The sequence below is a fragment of the Ananas comosus genome, linkage group 9 (genome assembly GCF_001540865.1).
Source record: "Ananas comosus cultivar F153 linkage group 9, ASM154086v1, whole genome shotgun sequence".
Taxonomy (NCBI): Eukaryota; Viridiplantae; Streptophyta; class Magnoliopsida; order Poales; family Bromeliaceae; genus Ananas; species Ananas comosus.
Window position 1 is genome coordinate 12,035,409 of NC_033629.1, and position 25,909 is coordinate 12,061,317.

A 25,909-nucleotide genomic window follows, 5' to 3' on the forward strand; every position below is an offset into this window, starting at 1 on the left:
TCAGATACCCATCTAGATTTATCAAATATTCACTTTAGTACCATTTAATTTTAACCTTATCACTGATTTAAGAAAAAAAAATAATAAAATTGATAAGAAAAAGAGAAAAAAGAAACCATAGGGGGGCAAATTGATACATTTTAAACCACAGGGGGGCAAAGTGAGAAACTACGAAACCACAGGGGGGTTTTTTGAAGTTTTCCCTATTAGATATATCAACAGCTTCCTCTTGTTGCCATGGACTCCATCACTTGAAATGATCAGGCCCTTGCTATGACAGTATCTTGTACTCATCCTGTTTATCCAATAGCGGTTAGGAAATTTTCTCAACCCTCTTGGTAAGTTTGAGTAACAATCACAACTTGAGCTTCACCCTTTCCCTAAATGTGAGACAAAACCACCAATATGTCAAAACCAAGCATCAAAAACATCATCTCAGTTAACAAAGAGTTAAGAGCACAATTACCTGAACTTTGGTACCAACGTGAGGCTGTCAAATACTAAAGGACAATATTGGGACAACGAAACTTCACAGAATCAGCATTCTGAAAAATTCACATTTAGCCAACTGCAACCAGCCATTTTTTTCAACCTACTTTGTTTCATCTTTGTCCTCACTTGTTCCACAATATCCCACCTTCCAGAAAATGCATGTAGATTCGAAAGTGAGACAAAGTTTGACGGGTTCTTCTGTTCTAACTGAAGAAGAGATTCATAAGCCAAAATTTGCATTTCCTGATTGTTGTGAATCACCGAAGCATCGAAAAGGGCTCCCCAAACACTTGGACCGGGTACTACCTTCATTGATTTTATAAAATCCAGAGCACGATTCAGCTGTCCAGCTCGGCCCAGCAAATCGACCATGCAGGAACACATTTCGACAGTGGGAATAATCTCATGATCTTTCACCAATGAATTATAAATCTCGAGAGCATTTTCCACTAAACCAGCTCGACAACAAGCCGAAAGGACAACCAGGCCAATTATGCTATCTGGTTTGATTCCCAAACTACACATTTCATTAAATAACCCGACAGCTTCCTCTCCTTTACCATGAATTCCATAACTTGAAATTATCGAGCTCCACGAGATGGTGTCCTTATGCCAAGAACCATCATCAAAAATACGCGTTGCATAATACAAGCTTCCGCATTTGGAGTATGTGTCAATCAAAGCATTGTTCAGTGAAACCTCTCTACTCAACCACATTCGAAAGGAGTATCCATGGATCTGCTTCGCCTCTAGCAAGCTCACGAGAGACCCAACCGCCGGGAGGACGCTGACCAACGTGGCCCTATTAGGAAAAATCCCACCTTTGCACTGCATTTCGCGGAAAAGCCGCATCGCTTCCGCAAACTCCCTGATCTCTACATACGCGCCGATCATTGCAGTCCAATTCACCACATTCTTCACCCGCATTTTGTCGAACACCCGCCTTCCCAGATCCACACGCCGGACTCTGCAGTACATATCGATCAAACAACTACCCACATGGAAATCTGAACCCAGACCCAAATCATTCCTCACTACGAACCCATGAATCTCCCTCCCCCGAAGCAGACCCGCAGGGCCCCCGCCGCACAACGGCAAAACCACGGAGACCGTGAACCCGTCCGGCCTCAGCCCATCAATTTGCATCAAATATAGGAGATCGAAGACCTCTTTGTGGCTCGAAGGAGGGCCCGATCGGGAGAGCTCGGACATGAGGGTATTCCAAGAGGCGGGGGTTCGAAGGGGCATTTCGTCGAACAATTGGCGAGCGTGGGGGCTGAGGAGGCCGCAGCGGGAGTAGGCGAGCACAAGGGCGTTGGCGAGGACGGGATCAGCGGGGAGGGCACCGAGGCGAAGGGCGAAGGCGTGGAGCGCCGCAGCGTCGGCGGCTCCGGCGCCGGCGCCGGCGCCGGAGCAAGCGCGCGCGGCGGCCGCTCGGGCGAGCGCGGCGAGGGCGAAGGGGTCGCGCGGGAGCATGCGGCGACACGGGGAACGGAGAGGGAGAGAGCGAGGAACGTGGAAGCATTTGGGTGAACTAATAATTCGGCTACGTGGATAATTCGGGTTAGCGGATCATAAATGGGTTAGGCCCGCTTAAATTACAAGCCTTTTAATTTTTGATAAAAAGGCTTAATTGCACTTTATTGCAACTTTTCACTCAAATTTTCTCAAATATATTGTAATTAAATCCTGCATCCCGATTTGATTTAATATTTAATGTTTTTTCTGATGTGGTAATTAAATAGTATTTTAATCATTGTTATATTATGAGATACGATATTATCACATCACCATTCAATTAAGTTAATTAAATTGTGAGACTTAATTATAGTAGTTTAGAAAGTTCATTCAAATTAAAAATTACAACAAATTATTATTCAATTAATTTAAGTGGACAGTGAAATTTAATTGTAATAATTTAAAAAAATTAATTTAAAAATTATATTAAATCAAAATTTGAGGACCATTGTGCTATGTGCCTTAAAGTATAAGAACCAAAATTGTAGTTTAGCCAATAAATAAATAAAGGCTCAAAAGTTAAATTCAACTCACTCAGTAAAAAAAATCATTGGACACAAATTGTGTTGTTATCATTTGGATAGTACTTTAAATTGCTTAAATTTTAAATGACAGAAAGGAAAAGTAAAAAATTGAATTTTGACGAAAGGTTTTCTAAATTTAGCCAGAGAATAAATTACACTTTTGATCCTTAAACTATAAAACGCGTAACACTTTAGTCCTCGAATTTTACTGAATTATATTTTTTTAGCTCAAACTATAAGGCAAATGATGATTCAGAGTTTATATTTTAATTAGTTGTAATTTTTGAATCGAACTACGAGAGATATAATATTTTAATTCTCAACTTTCGCTATTATAAATATAATTTATTATTTTTATAACTTTTTTTTTATCCGTATTATATTTTTATATTTATATTTTTACTACAGCCACTGCTGCTACTTCTTTAATTTTCTTTTATTTGTTTTTTTTTTTGATTTTTTTTTAATTTTATTTATTTTTACGGAATCGTCCCTCTGCGGTCCTCCACTAGTAATATAATGAATTGTATATAAGTGGCACCCTCCCCTTAATATAAATTTTTTTTATTCCATTTGCCTTCGTTCCGGCGCCGCCTTTCAATTAGTCCATTTGCCTTCATTCCGGCGCCACCTTTCAATTAGTCCATTTGCCTTCATTCCGGCGCCGCCATGGTCACTGTTGCAACGCCCATCTTGTTTTAGCTACCGTTTGATTCGGAATTAAAAAAAAAATAGTTATTTTAAAGATAGGATTAAGTTCAGGGTTAAGATGGAGTTAGAATATTTTTATGTTTAGTTGAGGGTTGAAGTTAGTCCAAGATAATAAAAAATAATATTTAGTTAGGTAGGTGGGATAAGAAAGATAGTGAGTTATTATGAATAGAAAATAATGTTTGGTTGGGATTTGGTGAAGTTTGATGGGAGATTAGCTAATCCGAAATAACCCATTCGAAATTGAATTAGCTAACCCCACCCATTTTTGAAGGTGTTTGAAAATAATATGAAAGTCTTAACCCCCAAGCAAATAAAGGCAAGAATATATAAAGTCACTTTTGCAACGCCCATCTTGTAAGAATATATAAAGTGAGAGTTGGATCACATTAAAAAAAAAAATCCCTTTTATTGATTATGAACCAATGGGCGTTAGCCGAAAGTCTAATAAAAATTTTAAATACGACTATTGCACTGTAAATTGACTCTAAAATATACATTAAAAATAAATTTATATTTTATAATAAATTATTTAAATATTTTATATTACATATGCTATATTATATTTTATTTTATAATTTTAATTTCATATATTTTATCTATCACTTAATATATTGTGCGGTCCATGAAGTTTTAGTATACACAAGGTGCAAGCAAAGATTTGTTCTCTTTCTTTCTTGGAATTATGAACCAATGGGAGTTAGCCAAAAGTCTAATAAAATTTCGGACACGTTTATTGCACGGTAAATTAATTCTAAAATAAAATGTATGTCAAAGATAAATTTATATCTTATAATTAATTATTTAAATATTTTATATTACATATGTTATATTATATTATATTATATTATATAGTTCTAATTTCATATATTTTATCATTCATTTAATAGATTGTGCGGTGCATAGAGTTTTAATATACGTAAGGTGCATGCAAAGATTTGTTCTCTTTCTTTCTTGGAATTATGAGCGCCCACTCTATTAAGCATTTATGTCGAATGTATATGTATATATACACTGCATACTTAAAATTCTCTAATAAAAATTTTAAATTTTTTTCTCAATAAAAATTAAAATCTAATTTATTAAATATAATTTAAATTATTAGAGTTGGTAAATTATATATATTTAACTAAATTTTGATATTATAATATTTATAATTTAAGTTGCGATGTATGGAATATTAATATACACCAAGTGCATGTAACAATTTCTTTTTTTCAATTAATTTTAATAAAACAAAAATATTCTCGACTTTTCGGCAATTTGAAATAAGTACTCTAGCTTTAACTTTTTAGTTAAAGAATTTATTTATACAGAATAGCTATCAAAACTATTAAATTTTGTTGAAGTTTTAAATAAAATTATTAAAATAATCTAACTCTCCGAATACTAAAAATTAAGAAATATTAATAAAAAGTTAATTTTTATAATGTACAATAGGCTACTTTATAGACTTTTTAAAATTTTAAAATTTTAGTAATTATATATATTAATTAGATAAAATATTATCTATGAAGTGCGGTTTCTATACTAGTATTCAATTAAATGGTGCTATTTAACATAACTGTAACAAAGAAGTAAGTGGATGATGAGCATTACTAAAGCATCTCAGAGACTAAACGACACCACTAGAGCCCTATAAAAAACGTGATCTATTTAGGCTTAGTTTGATGGTGAGATCTATCTAATATTATTAGATAAAATAGAGTTGAGAAAAAAATATATAGAGATATGTTTCTGTGTTTTCTGGTAAGATCATAAAAAATATATCGTAACCGATTCATTGCTATATGCATGACGTAATATTACGTACGAACATAAATATGATATTTTTCTCTATTGTACACACATAATGCAATTTTTTTGCATTTCCAAACGAAGCCCTAATCTTATTGAAAAAAAAATATTTTCATTCTAACCTTTTTTTTAACCAAATTTCTAACATAGCCTTATGCATAGCCTTATTTGGGTGGATTAAAGAAGAGGTGGATTAAAAAAGAAGATGTAGCTTAAAAATGATTATGTGTTAATTAAGAGAGAGAAAATAATTTCTCTCTCTCTCTCTTCTCTTCCACTCCCCAACTCCACCCCTCAAGCTCTCTCTCTCTCTCTCTCTCTCTCTCTCTCTCTCTCCACCCTCACGCCTCTCTCCCCCCATCCCGGCACCGCCACTCTCTCTCTCTACACCTCTCCGCCCTCTCTCTCCCCCCTCCCCACTCGCACACACTCTCTCTCTCTCTACTTATAATTATTAAATATTATTAGCATGTAGGGGATAGAGAGAGAGAGAGAGTGTGCGCGTGTGTGCGTGTGGGGAAGATAGAGAGAAAGTGGAGAGGGCTAGAGAGAGAGAGTGGGGGTGCTGGGGTGGGGGGAGAGAGGCCCGTGGACCGTGGGTGGGGAAGAGAGAGAGAGAGAGAGAGAGAGAGAGAAAGAGAGGGAATGGAGTTGGGGAGTGAAAGAGGAGAGAGGAAAAAATTATTTTCTCTCTCCTAATTAACATATTAACATATAATTATTATTATCAAACTATCTTTTCTTTCTTAATTTTTGAAAATAAAATTTTTTTTTCTAAAGAAGGTTAGGTTGAAATTTCTTTTTTTTTTAGGTTTGACGTGGCATTGACTCTAAAAAAACGTGGAGACAATATGATTGTTTGTTGTACCAAACACTGTTCATAATGTTCTACGAACACTAGTTTTGTTTTTAAAAAAACAATTATTAGTATTAAGAAGATATTTGGTAGCACCTAAATACAACTACTTTATAGTCATAACTGTATGAAAATTTAAATTTGACATTTATTTTAATATATTTAAATTTAATTGTTATAGTTGTAACTGTGCGAAGAAGTTCAATTGCGGCGCGCGACAGAAATTATCTGCAAATTGATCATAACTCCAGCTATAATATTTGAAAAGAGTAATTTTAAATAAAAATAAATTTATCTTCCTAATAAAATTTTAAATATTTTTTTTTTTTTGTAAAGAAAGAATACTCTCACTATTTTATATGTAAAATAATGAAAGTTTATAATTAAATATACTTCTCAAATATATATACCGGCAACATTTTTTAATGCATCTTACATAATAAAATATATAATTATCATATATCTAATCATATGCATCTCTAAATATATTGTATTTATAAGTACACGAAAACCAAACGGCCCTAAGTAATTAACGAACTGAGTACACGAGGCATAAGTTGATGAGTGCACCTTCATAATATCAAAACCAACACACCACAACCTCCTACGTACTTACTGGAAAAACCAAACTATGGCGACCTCTAGCTCAAAATCTCCACCACCGCCGCCGCCGCCGCCGCCGCCGCCGCCTGCGGAGGCGGCAACGGACGGTGTATCGGTAGTGGTGGTGCCACTCCCGGCGCAGGGCCACCTCAACCAATTCCTCCACCTCTCTCACCTCCTCGCCGCCCGCGGCCTCTCCGTCCACTTCGTCGGCTCCGCCTGNCCCCCTCCCCGCCGTCTCCGATCCTCTTCCATGATCTCCCTCTCCCTCCCTTCCCCTCCCCTCCCCCCTCCCCCTCCTCATTCCTCTCCCACCTCCAACCCGCCTTCGCCGCCGCCGCCGCGCATTTCCCCTCCCCCCTCTCCTCCCTCCTCCGCTCCCTCGCCGCCTCCTCCCGCCGCGTGATCCTCCTCCACGACTCCACCATGTCCTTCGCCGCCGCCGCCGCCGCAGCGAACGCCTCCCTCCCCAACCTCTCCTCCTTCGCCCTCCACACCGTCTCCGCCTTCGCTCTCCTCCACTTCCTCCGCGAGTCCCGCGGTGCAAGTCCGATCCCCTCCTACGATGACGATGACGACGACAATAATAATATACGCAGAGACGACTGCTTCTCCCCCGACTTCCTCGCATTCCTGCGCAGCCAGCACGGCATGATCCCCCCCAACTCCTGCCGGCTGCTCAACAGCTGCCGCGCAATCGAAGGCGAATTCATCGACCAGCTGGCGAAAGAGCCGGCCTGGCGCGCGAAGAAGACGTATGCAATCGGTCCGTTGAATCCGACGGCGATAACCCGAGCCGACGGTGGGCGCCGACACGACTGCTTGAAATGGCTGGACACGCAGCGGCCGGGGTCGGTGCTCTACGTGTCCTTCGGCACGGCGTCGCCGCTACCGAAGGGGCAGACGGCCGAGCTGGCGGCCGGGCTCGAGGCCGCAGGGGTGCCGTTCGTCTGGGCCGTCAGGCGCGCCGACCGCGCGAACATATACGAAAACAACGACGACGACGACGACGACGACGACGACGACGTGAGCAGGGAGTTTGAGAGGAGGGTGGAGTGGGGGAGGGTGGTGAGGGGGTGGGCGCCGCAGGGGGAGGTGCTGCGGCACGGGTCCACGGGGGGGTTCATGAGCCACTGCGGGTGGAACTCGTGCATGGAGAGCATGGGCGCCGGGGTGCCCATGCTCACGTGGCCCATGCACTCGGACCAGCCGAGGAACGCCCAGCTCGTGGCCCGCGTCCTCGGCGCCGGGGTGGCGGCGCGGGAGTGGGCGGCGAGGGGCGGCGTCGTCGCCGCCGCCGCGATAAGGGACGCCGTCGTCGCGTTCATGCTGGGTGACGAGGGGGCCGCCGCGAGGAGTAGGGCGCGGCTCGTCGGAGACCAGCTCCGGCGGGCGGCCGCCGAGGGCGGGAGCTCCCGCACGGATTTCGACGCCTTCGTCGCCGATATCACGAATTAGTAACAATTAGTGGCTAAATACACTAATTAAGTTATTACACTTAACTACTTTTATAACTGGTGTATAATTCTATCTGTGCACTATAATGACATAACTCAATTTCTACCTAGAGTACTTTTGAAAGTACGGATGTTTTTGTACTTCCAAATTATTTTGATTGATCGAAATTTTTGAATGGATGAACAGGCCCATTAGGCGTTTGAAAGTATTTTAAAAATTAAAAATTTTTAATTAAATTTATTAGTAATCGAAAAGTCTTAAATTATAAATTTTAACGGCTAATATAACGCGTTTGTAAGTTTAGCTGTGTAGAAAGATTCTTATCAGATGAATATTTGATAAAAATTATTTTACATATTTAGAGCGTGATCATTAGTTCTGATTTAAAATTTTTTTTCTATCGTTACTTTTTTATAATTTTTTTTTTCTTTTCAGTTCCTTATTTTGTGACTACTTATTTATTAGACAAATTATATATTAAAAAATTATAAAATTTGATTTATAAATATTTTACTAGTGTACATTATATCTAACATAGTCAAAATTATCAGTTCAGATGATCCATCATCCAAAATAATTTGGAAGTATTCTACTTAGAATTTTTTTTCTATATTTAATTTTCGAATTAGTTAATTAAAAGGATTTTTTTTGCAAATGGCCCATCTGAAAAAATTTTATTTTAAAATTAGACCTAACAAATTTATAATTACGAAAATAGTCTTATCCCCGCCACGTATGCGCCATGTGGGCGGGCCGGTAGGCTGCGTGGCAAGTCGAACATGATGAACACAGTGAATAGTTCACCGTGTTTCATATTTATATTCTCCGTTTAGACACGGTGAATTATTTATCGTGTTCAACTTAACATCCTGGCACCAATCCCGCTTGCGTGGCGTTGACGTGGCGTCTGCGTAGAAGGGTCGGGGTCAAAAGTACAAATATAAATTTACTAGGATTATTTTTAAAATAAATTTTTTTTAGGAGGTTAGATGCCAAAAAAAAAAAAGACCTAATTAAAATAATACAAAATAAAGATGGAGGGTGCACAACTTTATGGATGCACTAACTCTATAAAAGATTATATTATAATGAAGATAAATATAATTGTCACCAACTTTTGAAGTAGTTGCATGGTGTTAACATATAATTAATGAATGGATCGAAGCGTTGTGGGGCAAGCACCAATTGCATGTGCCAATTTTTCCTAATATTTTATGATAAGACCTGCAAGGTGATATACATCAAAGGAGGTGATATACATGTATGTATGTTTATCTTTTTTCAAAAGTTTTAATTTATTATTAGACAAATGCATCACTTAGTTTGGATGTGATGTTAGTGGTTTGAATTAAGGCACGTGTAATTTATACAATCTATATTAATATACAAAACTATACTAAAGATGAGTTGGGTCACATCACGCGTCTCCCTCACTCGTCCATTTACTTAAAAATATTGCATGCACCCCAATCTATAAAAAATTATATATATCAAACATATTTTTAAGTTATTAATATTTTAAAATAAAAAATATAATTTAATAGATTAAATATATATACACAATATAAAAAGTTGTATACAAAATATTACAAAATTTAAATTTCAAATATAAATATTTATCTGTGCAGTGTATAAGATATAAGTATACACCTGATGCATGAATAATTTCTTTTTCCAATCTACTCCTTAACATTAAAAAAATTGCATGCTCCCGGTCTATATATATTACATACACCGCTCCGAATTTTTAATAAATAGTATTATAAAATTAAAGTTTAATTGATATATACCATCTATACTAAAAAAATATCATGATTTAAGTTTTATATTTAAATGTTTTTGAATTAGAGTGTACCAGATTTATTTATACACCCTGTGTATGAAATAATATTCTCTTCCCTCATGCGAGTAAAAATATATAGATATCACTCAACTATAATAATTTTGAATTGAGATCTACTAAAATTCGAATTTTTTTGTTTTAATTTTTTTATGGAATTAAATTAAAATGATAAAAAATGATTAAAATTGCTAAATTTGGTGAAATTACTAATTAATTTGACAGAATTTACAAAGATGTTGATAAAATTACTCGAGTCCAAAAACTAAAAGTTTAGAAAGTATTTATGCATTCTCATAGATTTTTTTTCTTTTTTAGAAAAAGTGTGAAGATCCTTCAAGTATTAGGGAGCTTTAAAATAGACCCTCAAATAAATTTTTTAACTAAAATTTTATAATTTTTGACCGAATTCAATAATTTAATTATTTTTAAATAAAATTAAATAACTAATAGCTAAAATTTAATACATCTATTAAATTTACTAAAATTTTAATTTATATAAAATTTTTAAATTATTTTAATATTATTTTCTCTAATTTTTTTCACACATATTTTTATAAAATAATTTTAGCACTAATATGTTTTTATAAAAATTTATGTAAACTAATTTTATTTTACTTAATTTAATTACTACATTATTTTTAAAATTAATTAAATATTAATTAAAATTTGTTATTGAATTATTTTATGTCCGCAGCATCGCACGGAGTTTCACTAGTCATACATAAAAAAGTGGATTGACACAGAAAAATATTATCCGTACACTTTATTAATAATTAAGGTGCATGTTATCATACATTTTATTATCTAATGATTCACCACTATTTTATATATTCTTTTTAGTATTTTAAAAAAATTAATAATTAAGAAGTGAAGGATTGTAAAATTTATATAATTTAGGGCTTATTAAGATATATATGCTTGGTGTTGATTTTAACATAGTTAATTAGCCTCACCATGTTGTTTTGCAACATAAAGAGACAAGTGCTATTTATCATGATAAATCCTAATGGCATCAAAGTTGGGCCAACCTCTCAAAATGTCAAGTCGACAGTTGACTAGTGATTAATTTGAGGGCCACTATTTTGGATAAAGATATCTTTGTTTTTTTTTAGAGAAACACATTTTAGTGGTGTTTATTGAAATAGTATATATTGAATATTTTTATATAATGCGATTCATGTCGCCAATTATAATGAAAGGTTGATAGGAAAGTCTCGCAGTTGTCCTATCTAACTTTTATAGAATTGTATCGTGAAGACCCACTATAAAAATAAATTATCATAAACTTTACCAAAAGAGTCGGTTAGAATGCCCGTTTTTCCTGAAGATACTACATAACGGAAGTAATTCGATCATTAAGAGTGTAATTCGTACTCAACCCTTTCGTAATTCATTCAGTGTGAATAGCATTCATCTCGAAAACTACAGCCTCCCACTAGTCTTCATTATAAGTTTAAATGTCCGATCCCTCACCGTCGAAAACCTACCAATATAGCATTCGACATTCTAGGTTCAAGACCTAATCTTCTGCTTTGGCCAAAAAGTCTAGGCCTGCAACTACCAATTGAGCTCATCAATTAGGAATTTGTCGCTCTAAAGGAATAAAAAAAGGAAAAAAAAACAATGGATCATAATTTTCTTGCATTTTTGATATAAATAGAGGAAATTTGATTGTAAATTGATATGAATAACCTCAAAATAAAAATGTCATTATTTTTATGAAAAAATTAAAAAGGCTTTCTTCACTTAGAACATATACATCTCACACGTCAATGTCTAATCTTTAGGTAAGAAACTTTATCATAATCATTCATGTATATTCATGTAATAAATCAAGATTTGCATTCTTTTATCATTTGTTTCTTTAATTTCTCCCATTTCTCTTCAAATTTGAGTAACATTTTACATCATTTTAAATGCACAAGGTTTAGTATTTTATTAACATGTTATATATTACTAACAAGATGATGAACATGCATGCTGCCATATATATGTTTATTATAAATTTCTAACACATGCATATATAAATTAAGAGAGGCTATTAATTTACAAAACCTCACTTTCATAAATAATTATGTGTTTTTTATAACACATATTTTTTTTTAGAAATCAAACAGCTCAGCAATCCAAATAAAAAAAAGTGGAAGTACAAATAGCAATGTTATTTTATTTTATTTTATGTATAAAGTTGCAAATTTGGATCATGTGATGGTCAATACTCAACAGGTGAGAGCACAATTAATTTAGTGCATGGCAATTATTAATTATACAAGACACGTATTAGGTACTCGATTATTCTATCGATATATCAACTTTAACGTGATATAAGGACAAAATTTTTCTTGATGTATTCATGTGAATGTCTAAAGATCCTAAACCACTAATTAAATTAAGCAGTGGTCCACCAATTAATAAATAGCACACCTACAAGCATGCTCAAAATTTCAAGTATGCTAATATATATAGTTGTCGCGTCACATTGAGCTTTATTTACACAGTATAGTTCAGCACATTAGCGAATTTAAAAATATATATATATACATAAACAAAATATATTTTTATTTAAGGGTTATGCTTCTCCAATTTAAGTGGTTAACAAATGCTAAAAGAAGGGAATCTTTGCTACCTACTCTGTGAGATTTTTGTTGCTGTGGCTTCTTTTTTATATATTTTTCTCTTTTGTTTTGGGTTAGGTGGTGTGAGTAATTAATTTGTCCAACTCAATTGATAACTAAGGATTAATTATTATTAACTCAACCAGTTTTAGTTAGACGCATTTGCAGAAAGATTCAATGAATCATATCACTATTCACTGATAGAACTCAAAAAGGTTTATTAAATCCGATATTTTGTAGGAAGTATCTTTAGTTTGTCACCGGAGAGTCTTAAACTTAAAGCGAGGCCCTTGTTTGTGATAAAATAAAAAGGATTTGTCGAATATCATCATATTTACGACCTAATTTGGTCTACTTAATTACAGCACGAATGGCTTTATTGATAACATTTTTCTTAAGTACCCTTACGTACTTTAAACTTTTGTTTCAATGTTGGGACAAAACTCATGATATCAAGCTTTTCAAGTACACTGGTATTAAAGCCATCTTACAAATCCCATTTGATTATTCAAAAAAGTAACACACTATCCATATGCACAATCACTTTAATCTTCACAAAGCAATTATGTAACACAAACAACAAAACTGGAGAGCAATTCACAATAGTTAACTAAAGCATAATAAAACAAAGGGCTAGCTAGCTAGATTAATTTCACTCCTTCAATAGGTTTAGTTCTCTTAATCCTACGATTACGGTACTAATAAGGATGACGACGGAGATAGAATGATAGTGAGGAACTTGTTTCGCAACACTAAGTTTGTGGGACATAAATGAGATAGATGAGTTCAATCTTTCTCAATTTGTTTTGGATTCAAAGGTCTAACACAGAGACGAAGCCGGAAATCTTATTCTTGTAGTAGAAGTGCCTGTATTGTCATAGAAATTGTTGCTTCATAGCGGGTCTACGAACTAGGGTGTATAATTAATTGAACATTATTATGTAAACCAAAAAACAGTACCTTATTTTATTTAATTGGCCCGGTCCAAAATGACATGGTAGACTCGGTCCATACAGTTTTTCTTACACTGAACAATAATCCAGAATTAAGTTCTCCGTTAAAAAAAATGAAATGTGCGAATAATCTCTATATTATTTCAATATTACAAATTGATCTATAAACTTTTTATTTAAATATGTTAATCTTTGACTTGTTCAGTAAAGAATTATATAAAATATCCGCAAAAGTTCAGAAACTAAAATATTTTCAGTTAAAAAAAAAAATACAAGGTTCAAATTACAATATCAAAATAATACAGGGATTACAATGCAAATTTACCCTAAACCTGTTCAAAACCTGCAGCTGGTCCAGAATTCGGCAACGAAACTTGCGCAAAGAGGTCAGTCCATAGCGTCCAACGCCGACTTCTCACTCCTCACCACATTCTCCATTCCCCTGCATCTGAGACTGAGAAACCACCTCTTCAATGAACTCATCAATGGCCCTAAGAGAAGACCCTTTCTTCTTCTCCCCTCCTTCTCCTTCTACTTCTCTCATGGCGGCGCGGATAATCTCCGCGCACGTCTCCGCCCGCCTCCTCATCTCCTTGCCCTTCTCGCTGCCGATCACCGCCCTGATCACCCTCTCCACCTCCGCGCTCTCCACCGCACTCTCGACACCCCGCGCGAGCTCGACGCAGACTTCTAGCTCCTCTTCCAGCATCTTTGAGTTGTAGAACTGCTCCGACGCCAGCGGCCACCCGATGATCGGGACGCCCCGGCTTAAGCTCTCCAGCGTCGAGTTCCACCCGCAGTGGCTGAGGAACGCCCCCGTCGACGGGTGCGACAGGATCTCCAGCTGCGGCGCCCACTGCCTCACCTGCAGAATGTAAATTCGTAAAACACCGTTCTCTGACAGATTTAGTCCTTACGGAATCAAGAGGTGATCATAAGTTTGAATCGCGCCAAACCCACTCATGCACGACTTAATTAGAAAAATAAAATTAAAGTTGAATTATTCATTTACAAATAGTCATTTGAAGTTTAAAGACTAATAAATATTTAAAATCAATATATCTTTTATCATTTTAAATTAAATTAATTTTAACTAAATAGTTAATTAATGAAATAAGAGACATGCACCAATAACAATAAATACGAATAAATTATTAAGTTGCACGCAATACTCTCTTATTAATAATTGAAAATAAAGTGTTGGCATTGAAAGTAAGCATTATATATATTTATATGATTTCATAAAGCATCGTTTTCTAGTAATTAAGCATTACCAACATTCTCCGGTGCAGTGTTAAATATGACAAGACATGTTCACTAATCCCTATTTATCTTAGTATAATAATAATAATAATAATAAGCCAGATGAAAATAAAAATTCAAATAAAAAATAACTAACTATTATTATCAATAATTTTTATAATAATTTATAAAAGATAAAAATATATAAAATTTATTTGTACTATAGATCACTTTGATTCAACTACTTTGACCTTTGAAAATTTCAATTTCAGTGCTTCAATCTTTCAAATTGGTTGATTTAAATAATTTCATGACTCTTCCTATACAAAATTTAATTAATTGTTTTTATTTTAATAAATTTATAGTTATATAAATTGAATAAAAATTTATTAAGTAAACCAATAATGATGAGCAACACGCTCAAATTTGAAATTAAACGGCAATTAATTAATTTGCTCAAATTAAAGATTAGAGAGTCATATCACAATGGGTGATAATTAAATTTAAAATTTAATGATCAGATATTTTTTTTGTTTCGGTGTTGTGAGTAGTTAAATAAATTTACGTTTTGAACTAATAGAATTAGAGAACAACAATGCAAAATGTGGGTTGTAGATCTACGATTATTCCACTTTTGGGAAACATCGTTTTCCGAGCATTCAAATCCGAATTGGCAAACCACCAAATTTTTTTTTTTATGCAAATGACAAAAAATTTAATGATTAATATTTAAAATTTTAAATTTAAATTCTGATTAATTCGTATTTTTACCAACGAAATGAATAGTATGTTATTTTTTTCTAAAAAAAAGACAATACCAGCAACCCCCGGCAGTTATCCACCATCCTCGCCGCGAACCCGTCCGGCAGCCACTCTTCCCGGAGCTCGCCGTTGACATCCGCCGACCCGAACGGCGGCCTGACGACCCAGATGAACGGCACGCCGGCGGCCTCGATCCCCGCCGCCAGCGCCCTCATCTGCGGCGCCGCGATCGCGTTCTGCGATCCGAACGACACGTAGAGCACCGACGCCGGCGGGTGCCGTCGCAGCCACTCCCCGCACTCCTCCACCCCGACCCCCGCCGCCCTTCCCNGCGACCGCATCGACTCCAGAATGTTCGGCCGGAAGAACACCGACCAGCCGTCGGTGCCGTCCGCCTGTTACATAAATAATACGAAACAATCATTATTCTCTAAAATTTTAAACTGATAAGTAAAATCGTTACTACGTACCGTCCGCATGTAGTACGAGAGCTGGTCGGTCTTGAGCCGGAAGGTGTCGGGAAATCCGGGGACGTGGAATTCTTCTTCCCGGGCGTGTGCGTCAGCGTCTGCGCTGCGGTGGGGGAGGTGCAGCCAGAGGGAGGTGTAGGCGGCGGTGCCGTAGGCGCCGCAGGTGGTGAAGGCGGCGTGGGGGAGGCAGTGGCGGCGGGCGATGGCGACGGTCCAGGAGAGGAAGACGTCGGCGACGACGGCGGTGCAGCGGGGGGTGAGGGAGGGGAGGAGGGAGTCGAAGTGGGGGGCGAGGGAGGAGGAGGCGTGCATGAGGGCGAGGATGAGGGGGTGGGGGAGGGAGTCGGTGTTGTCGGAGCCCGCGGGGAGGCCGTGGGAGGCGGCGTCGAAGGGGAGCGCCACGAAGCGGAGGCGGCCGCTGCTGCCGCTGCCGCTGTCGGAGGAGGAGCTGATGATGAGTTTTTGGATGGTGAGAGGGGTGTTGAGGAAGGTGACGGTGAGGGTAGGGTGGCGTTGGATCAGCAGCTTCGCGAGGGAGAGGAAGGGGATTATGTGGCCTTGTGCCATGAACGGGAACATCACTACGTGTGGTGCTGAGTCTTGGTCCTTGTTTGAGCAATCCATGCTACTAATTGCGCTTGGAGTGAGGTTTCCACAACGTTGGCGATCGATATATGGAAAAGATCGAGAACACAGATTATTCGTGTATATTGTACGCGATGGATTATTGATTTCGAATTTTTTTTTAAGTTAGAACTCTGTTCTAAAACCGCTGACATTTAATAATCCAAAAAGAATATATTCTAGAATTTACTAGATTCCATTTTGAATATTTTGGTACATCGTAAAAGAAATAAATAAATGATAAAACTATTATTGATTAATGCAACCGATTGTATTACTAATACCATGTTCTCAATCAATCAGTTTGTTTTTTTAGATTCAACCATTTAACCATGATTGCTAAAAAAATATTTTAGTCAGGCTGGGTACGTAAGTATTTTAATCTTATTATTAAATCTTTTAGTTTGTTTGATTTGAATTAATTAGCTATATTTTAACTTTAAAATTTGAATAAGTCGTTTATTTTTAAGAATTTAGCTAGTATACTTTATATAATTCTGACAACTGTAAATTAACTAAAATAGTAATTAGTTTAAATTTTAAAAATTAAAGTATTGTCGATTGACTCAAATTAAGCAAATTAAAAGTTTGGATAGTAAAATAAAAATTTTGAAATTTTGAGTAGTTGATTCAAAATGATATGAAGTTCAGATAAATTTTGTCATTTGTACCAAAATATAAGTTCAAGCTTATATTAGTTTGTCGGTATACCAAGATCCAATAAAATGCTTCTCTCTCAAAAAGAAAAAAAAAAAGAAAAAAAAAGAATTTTTTTTAAAAAAGGCGCATACATGAGAGCCAAGGACTTATAAAAAAAAGGGAAAACTTCAAAAACCCCCCTTGTGGTTTCAATTTTTTTCACTTTAGTACCCTGTGGTTTAAAATGTATCAAGTTAGTACCCTGTGGTTTCTCACTTTATCACTTTAGTACCCTGTGGTTTAAAGTGTATCAAGTTAGTACCCTGTGGTTTTGTACTTTATCACTTTAGTACCCTGTGGTTTTAATTTGTATCAAGTTAGTACCCTGTGGTTTTTTAAATCACAGGGTACTAAAGTGATAAGGTGTGAAACCACAGGGTACTAAAGTGATAAAGTGCAAAACCACAGGGTATTAACTTGATACACTTTAAACCACAGGGTACTAAAGTGATAAAGTGAGAAACCACAGGGTACTAACTTGATAAACTTTAAACCATAGGGTACTAAAATGAAAAAGTGTGAAACCACAGGGAGGGTTTTTGAAGTTTTCCCTAAAAAAAACTATTTAATTTGCTTGGCGAGATTCACATTTAAATTTTTTATTTTAATGTCTTACGTAATAACTAATTATTCTAAAAAAAATTAAAGGTGCTAAACTCTCTGAACTTTCACAGAGAAATATTAAACCCCTCATTTAACTAATAATCTCTCTATTTTCTCTATTTTTTTTTTTTGTGAGGTGTGGAGTGGTCACACTTGTGGATAATTTTTTGTTTTTTGTTTTTAGAGAAAGATAACATGCTATCTGTTTCGTTTATTTTTAAAAAAAATAAATTTAATTAGAAATGTGAATCAACTAGGATTCGAATTTGGAATCTCGGATACCAACCATCAAGCGCTTTCCCACTTGCGCTAGGGACAGTCGGTACTTGCGGATAATGACAACTTCGTCTCGAGCACAAGAAGAGAAGTTGAATTTTGCCATTGTTTTTTTTTTTAACTTTTCTTTCCGTATAGAGACGGAACATTGAATCAGAGTATATACGAATCATAAAAAGATGAAAAGGACTCGCGAAGAATCTACGCCAAAAAAAAAAAGGAAAAAAATTGCAGCTTTTAGTGCTGATGCAAATTGATGGATAAGTCGAAAGTTCAATCTCTCATTATGTTTATAAATTAGAATGTTCGAGTCTCGATTTCTTGAGAAAGAAACAATATATATGTGTCGAGGGTTCTTGTGTGTGAGGCCTACGAATTTGGTAAAAAAACACATCAAAATAAAAACTAAAAATTATCATATTAGTAGTCTTATAAGTAGTACTCTACCTAAACTTGAAAATAAATATTTTTCAACGGCATCTTTACCGAAGAAATCTTATTATGTATATAATAACTTGAAAATTTCGGGACTCAATTCTTTTCTTATAAAGCCCAAAAAGCAGATGTCAGAGCATTTTATGTTATCTTATAAAAAGAGAATTAATATTATAAAAGCAATACTTATTATTAATAGAACACGTACATTATATCTAATTTTATTTTACTTTTTGTTGGTCAAGATATTGGTTATCAGTTCATTTTGGAAAAGTCTTTCTTTTTCTTGAATGAGAGAACAAAAACAGCATATTACCCGTTTCATTCATATCTTAAAAATAAACTCAGTTAGGCATATAAAATAATTATGTTTCGAGCTTGAAACTTCTACTCTAATCATTAAGATTTTAGCGAACGATTGTCTGTGGTACAAGTTGACATTCAAAATTCTAAGTTCAAAGTCTAATTAATTCATATTTTCAGCTAATTTTATTTCTAAAAAAATTAAAGTACAAAGTGAGTAGCATATTATTTTTTTTTCTAAATAAAAAATTAGTCTAATATTCTAGATAAGGTCAGTATTTTTGAAAAAACCTTACAAAAAAACAACCTGAGCTCTAGCTATTGATAAATTAAATACTATTGTGTTATTAAGTGAGAAACAAGAGGTAATGAATTTTTAACTTTAATAAAGGTACATGTAGTGATCACCTCATGGATCAATAAGTACAAAAGAGTTGTGTTTGAATATGCTTGCTGAGTCACCATCCAAAACACAATCTTAATTTATTAAGTTGTTTGTTTCTTTTTAAGCCATCTAACGTTCTTTCTCATTTAATTTCACTATAATAATCACACGGCACGCAATCACATTACCACTTTAATTCACCACTAATGAGCTACCTCAGTGGTTGCTACTCAGATTACTCTATTATATGCATCTAATTCTACTAAGCTTTTGAACACAAGACATGCCATACATATTAATTCCACCAAAACTTAACTTTCCAAGTCCAAATCAACACAAACAAGAAACAGAAGAGGAAAGCAATCATCAATAAAACCCCCCAACCTCGCCTTCTCTCAGCTTCTCCTACCTTCTCAGTTTCGACGTCCGAGTCGCCGCCGCCGCCGAGTTGCTGGTATGATAACCGCAATCCGGGATTCTGCATGGCCACCTTGCTCCCCAGCAAGACGGAGTTGGCGACCCCCTGGATATTGTTATTCACGTAGATGTTGACGCTGAGACGGTCGCTTGACCGGGCGGCCCGCGGGCGCCGACGGGCAGAGCATCGAGCGGTCCGCGAGCACTGGCGGACCGACATGGTGGCGCCAGTGTTCGTGCCGCCCGGTGCGATGTTGTCGTGCTCAGAGTAGACAGAAGAGCTATCCGGATGGCCCATTGGCAAAGAAAGTGACTGTGCAAACTAGGGTTTCACAAATCAAAGCCCCATTTTTGTAGGGAGATGTGTGCTCACCCTATGCCTACAATGCAAGGAAAGGTATAGATTCCTGGGAATTGCTTGCTCAACATTATGGATCAGACTCAGAGCATTGCCTTTGTAGAATGAGTAAGATTTTGGTAATGGCATCTTGAAGGTAAGAGTTAACTAAATCCTCCCAGTAAATCAACAACAAAGATTCTGACTTTAGAAACAAGCATATCTATGCGCCATCCGTTCATCAACTGTCGGGACGGCAATCTCAATCATGACGGGATAACGTGATCCAAACTCAACTCTTAATTACTAGAGAAACTGGAAATCAACACGAGATGTACTCCTGAACCTCTCAAGAGAATTGGGATCTAGGCGAAGTTTTGACTATTTGTCAGAGAAAAAAGATTGAATTGCTCATATGTAACTCCCAACAAATCCTTCGATTGGTTTATATGATTGTTCACATGCTTCTTAGAGAAGAGCCAAGACACTGAGGAAAGGAAAAAAAAAAAAAAAGAGAATTCCAACACTGGCGCATTACTTTTGTTATGTTATAAATGTGTTCTATATTCCTCATGTTTCTTCAGTATGAGAAACAAGTAGTAGATATATCAAAAGGGAAAAGGGGAACTTTAAACATGATTGATATACAAAACAAGTCAATTAAAAATATAATTACCCTTTCGTATATACATGCTGATGAAGAGATTGTTATAGTACTCTTCCATCCATGCCGTCAAGAAGGCCAGACCAAATCCCCTTCACTGGTGGCAATTGCGCGACAAAAGCATTCCACGGAGGATAACCAACACCACTTCCACGAACACGGCCGTCCATTCGCAACGATAGATACCTTCAAGAACAAATTTTTTTTTTCATTTTTTTTCCCAGAAACTAAAATAACCAAGCAAACTTGACTAAAAGAGACATGACAATGAATCTTTAATTTTTGTAAAATGTATGACACTTCCGTTTTCGCAACATTAGCTCGCTTTTCAACATTTAGGACCAAAATACTCCATTGTGGCAAGACCACGATGCACAGGCTTGAATCTCCAACTCATAGTTTCAAAATCCTGCAACCGTAGTTCCAAACTTTGTAATCAAATTGTGGCATGTCCTGGTTCTTGAAAATTTACAATGAAAATGAACTTCTTCTGCAGAAGGGCCTTGACAAATCAAGATCTCAAAAGATCACGAAATTCTGAGAAATACACACTACACATAATTTCACCATAACTCTTGATAACTCATCTGAACATTTCAAGTGCCAAACTCTGCAAGAACATCTACGGTTGTTCCTTGAGTTTTCAACTTTTTCATAGTTTAACTAAAGGAAACGAATAAAATACTTACACCGGAGAATCATTTGCGACATTAGCCAATCTCTTCTGTTCATCTATCCACCTGCAATCAAGACTAAATTCAAATCAAAACGTCAAATGGTCGATAGTAATAACTATAAAATTTCTTCATACAATTCCTTACTTGGCCCATTCATTTGTTAAAGTCGGAGTCAACTGCCAAAGCCTCTTTTTCTTTTCTTCAACCATTTCTTCATCATCGAATTCAAAAGTGGGTGCGCTCCCCTCTACAGAAAAAGGAACTACAAGCACTCCGCGCTCGATAAGTGCATCAGTAAAAGGCTTGCTGCGTTTGAAACAATCGGCTAGAAAAGAAGCGGGGCCCGCAAGAATCACAAGCCGAGCTTTTCCTCTCAAATCACTAACAGATATTATTTTGTTCTCATTAAGCCGCAGCTTAAGCTTAGAGAGGCTTTCTTCTCTTGATAATTTCGCGAGTTGGGCTTCTTTGGCTTTGTTCTCCCTCGTGTAAAGGAATGTAAAGAGTAGAACGGCTCCGACGTCTATGGCGAGACCCTCCAGGGTTTCAGGAAGTACTGCTGCTTTGGATGAATTGGCTAGAGCGGGAAGTATTCGCGTTAAAGCTATTAGTCCTCCTAAAGCACCACTGGCGATGAACGCGAGGTAAAAGAACATCCGCACCGAGCGGAACGGGGAAAGCACTTCGCTTCGGATCTTAGCTGATGAACTGATAGTGAAATATAAGATGAAAGGCTCAGAATAATTGACAAAAGATACAGCCAAGAAAAATGCAGTAGATAATAAGCGTAAGGGCCTATTTGGTCCATCTGGGCTCATGCAAAAAATGTTGGTTAAGTTAAGCTTTATTTGATCTGATGTCAATGTATATATAACACATTGGCTTGAATTGTAGAGTTTAACTTCGCTCCACAAAAGCGATCACTACAAGTGGTCACTCGCTAGATTTTATGCCAACACAGCACATTATGGATCGACGTATGTTACAAATTGGTCAATTTACCCTGCCAAATGTCCTAGCTGAACAATTAGCTCTGATACTACGTTACAGAAAAGATAGAGTGGGTAGGAAATGGATCCAAAATCGTCCCTACAGTTTTAGTTAAGCTTCATTTTCTTCCTAGAACTTTTAAGTTGGAAGGTTTGTCGAATTCATAGACTTTTGGAAGTGCTTCACTTTAATCCTTGTGCTATATATATACATATACAGAGAGAGATGAGTTAGTATATACTGTTGATAGTAGATGAATAAACTAAAATTCGAACCATTGATAGTATACTATTAATAGTGTGTGTGTGTGTGTGTGTGTGTGTGTGTGTGTGTGTGTGTATAAAACAGTAAACGAGGATAAGGAATAAACTAAAATTCCTTCTAAATTTGGAATGTTGAATGTCGAACTCAAAAAAAGCCACCTTTTTAACTCCATAGAGTAAAATTCTTTCTAATTTTGACTCACAATAGTTACAAAGCAGGAATTAAGTGAATCCCTTTCCCTATTCTCCCTTTAACTTGTTAAAACACCATCGAAACATCCAATTCAAGCAAGAAACGAATCCAGCGCCAAAATGGGCGAGAAACCCATCACCCATCACCCATCTCGCAAAGAGAATCCATTTCTAGCCCAAAAGAGAACAAATTACATCAAATTAAAGGCGCTGGTAAGAGGATCCACTACCTAATCTCATTGGAGGTCGACGAAGAAGATGAAGGCCTATTTGCGGCGGAGCATCGGATTCCACCGCAGCGGCGCCTCCTCCGAGAAGAAGAAGAAGAAGAGGAGGAGGAGGAGGAGGAAGGAGAAGATGAAGAAGGGTTTAGTGATTCGCTACGTAGGAGGAGAGATTTAGGGGGGAGAGAGATGAGGAGAGAGGAGATGAGGAGGGAGGAGGAGGAAGAGATGGTAACGGCTACTACCACCATGGCCGTACTTTTTCGAGGTTTCTCTCTCCCCTCTCTCTCTCTCTCTCTCTCTCTCTCTCTCTCTCGCTCTATCGCTCTTTCGAGGCTCCTGCCTAGTCCACGTGTCGGATCAGGGGAAATTGTACCCTGCACTTGGTTCACCACGTGCCTCGTGGACCGCGGCATTATCCATCGCCCCATTAGAGAGAAAGAGAACCGAGGTTGCGGTTCATGAATTACGTGGTGCTCTTGGTGCTTGTAATAATCCACGTTATGGTGGTATTGTACATTTGTACCTAAGGCCTAATTGCACAATGCACATAAGCCTAAAAGCCCACTATCCTACCAATGCTTATGCTTATAAAATAATAGAATAAACTTCAAATATTATTTATACAGTATCACGCTTTTTCACTTTAGTATCTTATAATTTAAAGTGTACCACTTTAGCACTATATATTTTTTATTTTCATTAGCGCCTCGATTAATTCTCCGTTAAATTATATACAAAAAACTTTATATACCCTACCTATAGTTTATAAAATATTCACTTTAGTATCCTATGAATTTAATTTATCATTGATTTAATGAAAAAATTAATGAAAGTGATAACAGAAAAAAAAAAAAAATCATAGGATACGAAAGTAATATATTTTAAACTATAGGATATGAAAGTAATACATTTTAAATTATAGGATAGTAAAGTGAGAATACCGAAAGATGATATTTAAATTTTTTCCTAAAAAATATATATGTATATAACCCTAGATTGGCAATCACATATTCTACATATTCTACATTATAATATTCTTCCGAAATTTATAATTCTACCATAGTTTTTAAAAAGTAGGTTTATTTATATTTTTTAAGACTGGATATAGAATTATAGATAACGTGATATATATAACTATTACATAAAAAAACTTCCTCATGGATTATTCGTGGTCAAGAACTTCTTCATGGGTTTGCGGTAACAAATTCGAGCCATTGTGACAACTTTTAAATATGCATATGCTGAATTCAAACTGCTGCCATTTTAGAAATTAAAATAAGCAGAATATAAAACGTATTGTAAAATTCAAAATTTTGCACAATATGAATAAATTTATTTTACTAATAGAAGATAAAAAAAATATACAGAACTTATCTAAACTATAGACCATTTTGAGTCGATTATCCAACATTTCAAAATTTCAATTTTACACTTCAATCTTTCAATTTACTTAATCTAAANATAAATTTACTAAATAAAATAATTAGTTTAAATTTTAAAGTCAAAATATCGTGGATCGAGTTCAATCAAATAAGCCGAAAAATTGAATAGTAAAATTCAATCAATTCGGAATAATTTTATAATTTGCATACGTTTTATACATTTTTACCAAAATAAAAATATCTCTAAAGAGATTTTTAATAAAGTGAAGTTAAGCCCTGGGACGATTCGGCGGCGCGCTCTGCCGAGTCCAAACCATAGTTAGTTAATTCGGATTCGACAAAAATTTGGTACGGATATAGTACGCATAAAATTTATTTTCTAATTTTTAAATTCGTTGAAAAATTCGGTTTAAAAAACGGATACGGTATAAAATTATAAGATATAAAATATAAGATAATTTATATTTAAAAATAAAAACTATAAGTTTTTAATTCATATTTTTAATAATTCGTGAATAACTCGGCTGGCCCAAAAATTCATGAATAATTTTCTTTTTTTGAAAAAAAATCGTAAACGAACTGTTTAATTTGAATTTTCAATAATTCGTGAATAATTCACGAATTAAGTAACTAGGGTCCAAACACTACATCGTCACGTGACATGCACGTGAATCCACGGGATTCGCATGTCGCATGCGGTCGCCCACGCAGAGCCTGCCGACCTACCCGAGGTGATAAGCTCGACTGCGACGAGAATGAGGTCACAACCCACGACCACATTCCCTTATCTTCTCTTATCCCAGAGCTAGATAACGATGTTTTAAAACCCAGGTTGATGTTGATCCGACCTGGCGTGCCGGTCGAACCGTGATCCAATACGCTTTCTTCTTATTATTATATATTTTAATAATTAATTAAAATTTTGCAACATTTTTTTTTTAAATATGCATTTTAAACAAAGAAGTAGATCTAACAGCGAAAAACTTATGAGTACATAAGGGACTATACTTATAAGAGTATAATAGCCGGACTATATATATATATAGAACTAGGCTACTATATTATTAATAGCACCAAGTCATTGGTGCTACCAGGTTTTTGGCCATTGGATTAAGAGATGTGCGGTTAGGATGATGTGGGCCCCCTAGGGTTGAGTGGGTGGTTGGTTGAATAGTATGATCTAACGGGTGAAAATGATCAAAAGGGTAGATCTAACGACGGAAAACTTGGTAGCACCAAGTGCTTTATGCTATTAATAGCATAGTAGCCGGACTATATATATATATATATATATATACATTTGGTTTCTATCTTTTTAAAAGCATCAAGCTGTCAAGTGAAAATGATCAAATAGTATATTCTTCCCACGGAAAAAATCTACAACCACTAAGTATTGCTACTTTACAGCACAAGCCCAGATTATATATATACTATATTATATATATAATATTATATAATATAATATAAATACAGACTGATCGTATTTCATTCAACTCAATGGTTAAATTTTTTACTGCTTGAATCGGTAATCTGTAACCCTGAAATATCTTCAGATGGCAAAGGTATACGGATTTTAAAACATTGCCAAGTA

General features: G+C 36.0%; 4 protein-coding genes across 4 annotated transcripts; 1 reads left to right on the plus strand and 3 right to left on the minus strand.

The window, feature by feature from the left end:
• LOC109714925 (pentatricopeptide repeat-containing protein At3g46790, chloroplastic-like) lies at nucleotides 104-2,000 on the minus strand. Its single transcript, XM_020239675.1, has 2 exons — nucleotides 467-2,000; nucleotides 104-380 (listed from the first exon to the last, which is right to left on the minus strand). Exon 1 carries the CDS (start codon nucleotides 1,966-1,968, stop codon nucleotides 538-540), a length of 1,431 nt encoding a protein of 476 aa, XP_020095264.1. The 5' UTR covers nucleotides 1,969-2,000; the 3' UTR covers nucleotides 104-380; nucleotides 467-537.
• LOC109715793 (cis-zeatin O-glucosyltransferase 2-like) lies at nucleotides 6,899-8,063 on the plus strand. Its single transcript, XM_020240967.1, has one exon. The coding sequence runs from the start codon at nucleotides 6,928-6,930 to the stop codon at nucleotides 7,957-7,959; it is 1,032 nt and encodes a 343-aa protein (XP_020096556.1). The 5' UTR covers nucleotides 6,899-6,927; the 3' UTR covers nucleotides 7,960-8,063.
• Nucleotides 13,581-16,608, minus strand: LOC109715058 (crocetin glucosyltransferase 3-like). The gene is made up of 3 exons (XM_020239845.1): nucleotides 15,845-16,608; nucleotides 15,431-15,769; nucleotides 13,581-14,235 (listed from the first exon to the last, which is right to left on the minus strand). The coding sequence occupies exons 1-3, from the start codon at nucleotides 16,466-16,468 to the stop codon at nucleotides 13,786-13,788; spliced, it is 1,413 nt and encodes a 470-aa protein (XP_020095434.1). The 5' UTR covers nucleotides 16,469-16,608; the 3' UTR covers nucleotides 13,581-13,785.
• Nucleotides 21,405-23,234, minus strand: LOC109715089 (protein LOW PSII ACCUMULATION 1, chloroplastic). The gene is made up of 2 exons (XM_020239892.1): nucleotides 22,940-23,234; nucleotides 21,405-21,972 (listed from the first exon to the last, which is right to left on the minus strand). The coding sequence occupies exons 1-2, from the start codon at nucleotides 23,182-23,184 to the stop codon at nucleotides 21,405-21,407; spliced, it is 813 nt and encodes a 270-aa protein (XP_020095481.1). The 5' UTR covers nucleotides 23,185-23,234.

Excerpts from the sequence above, each read along its gene's own strand:
- LOC109714925 (XM_020239675.1), bottom strand. The coding sequence starts at position 1,968 with ATGCTCCCGCGCGACCCCTTCGCCCTCGCCGCGCTCGCCCGAGCGGCC.
- LOC109715793 (XM_020240967.1), top strand. The coding sequence starts at position 6,928 with ATGTCCTTCGCCGCCGCCGCCGCCGCAGCGAACGCCTCCCTCCCCAAC.
- LOC109715089 (XM_020239892.1), bottom strand. The coding sequence starts at position 23,184 with ATGGTGGTAGTAGCCGTTACCATCTCTTCCTCCTCCTCCCTCCTCATC. Across the intron at positions 21,973-22,939 it reads TCGACCTCCAATGAGATTAG|TTCATCAGCTAAGATCCGAA; the intron begins GTAGTGGATCCT and ends TTTCACTATCAG.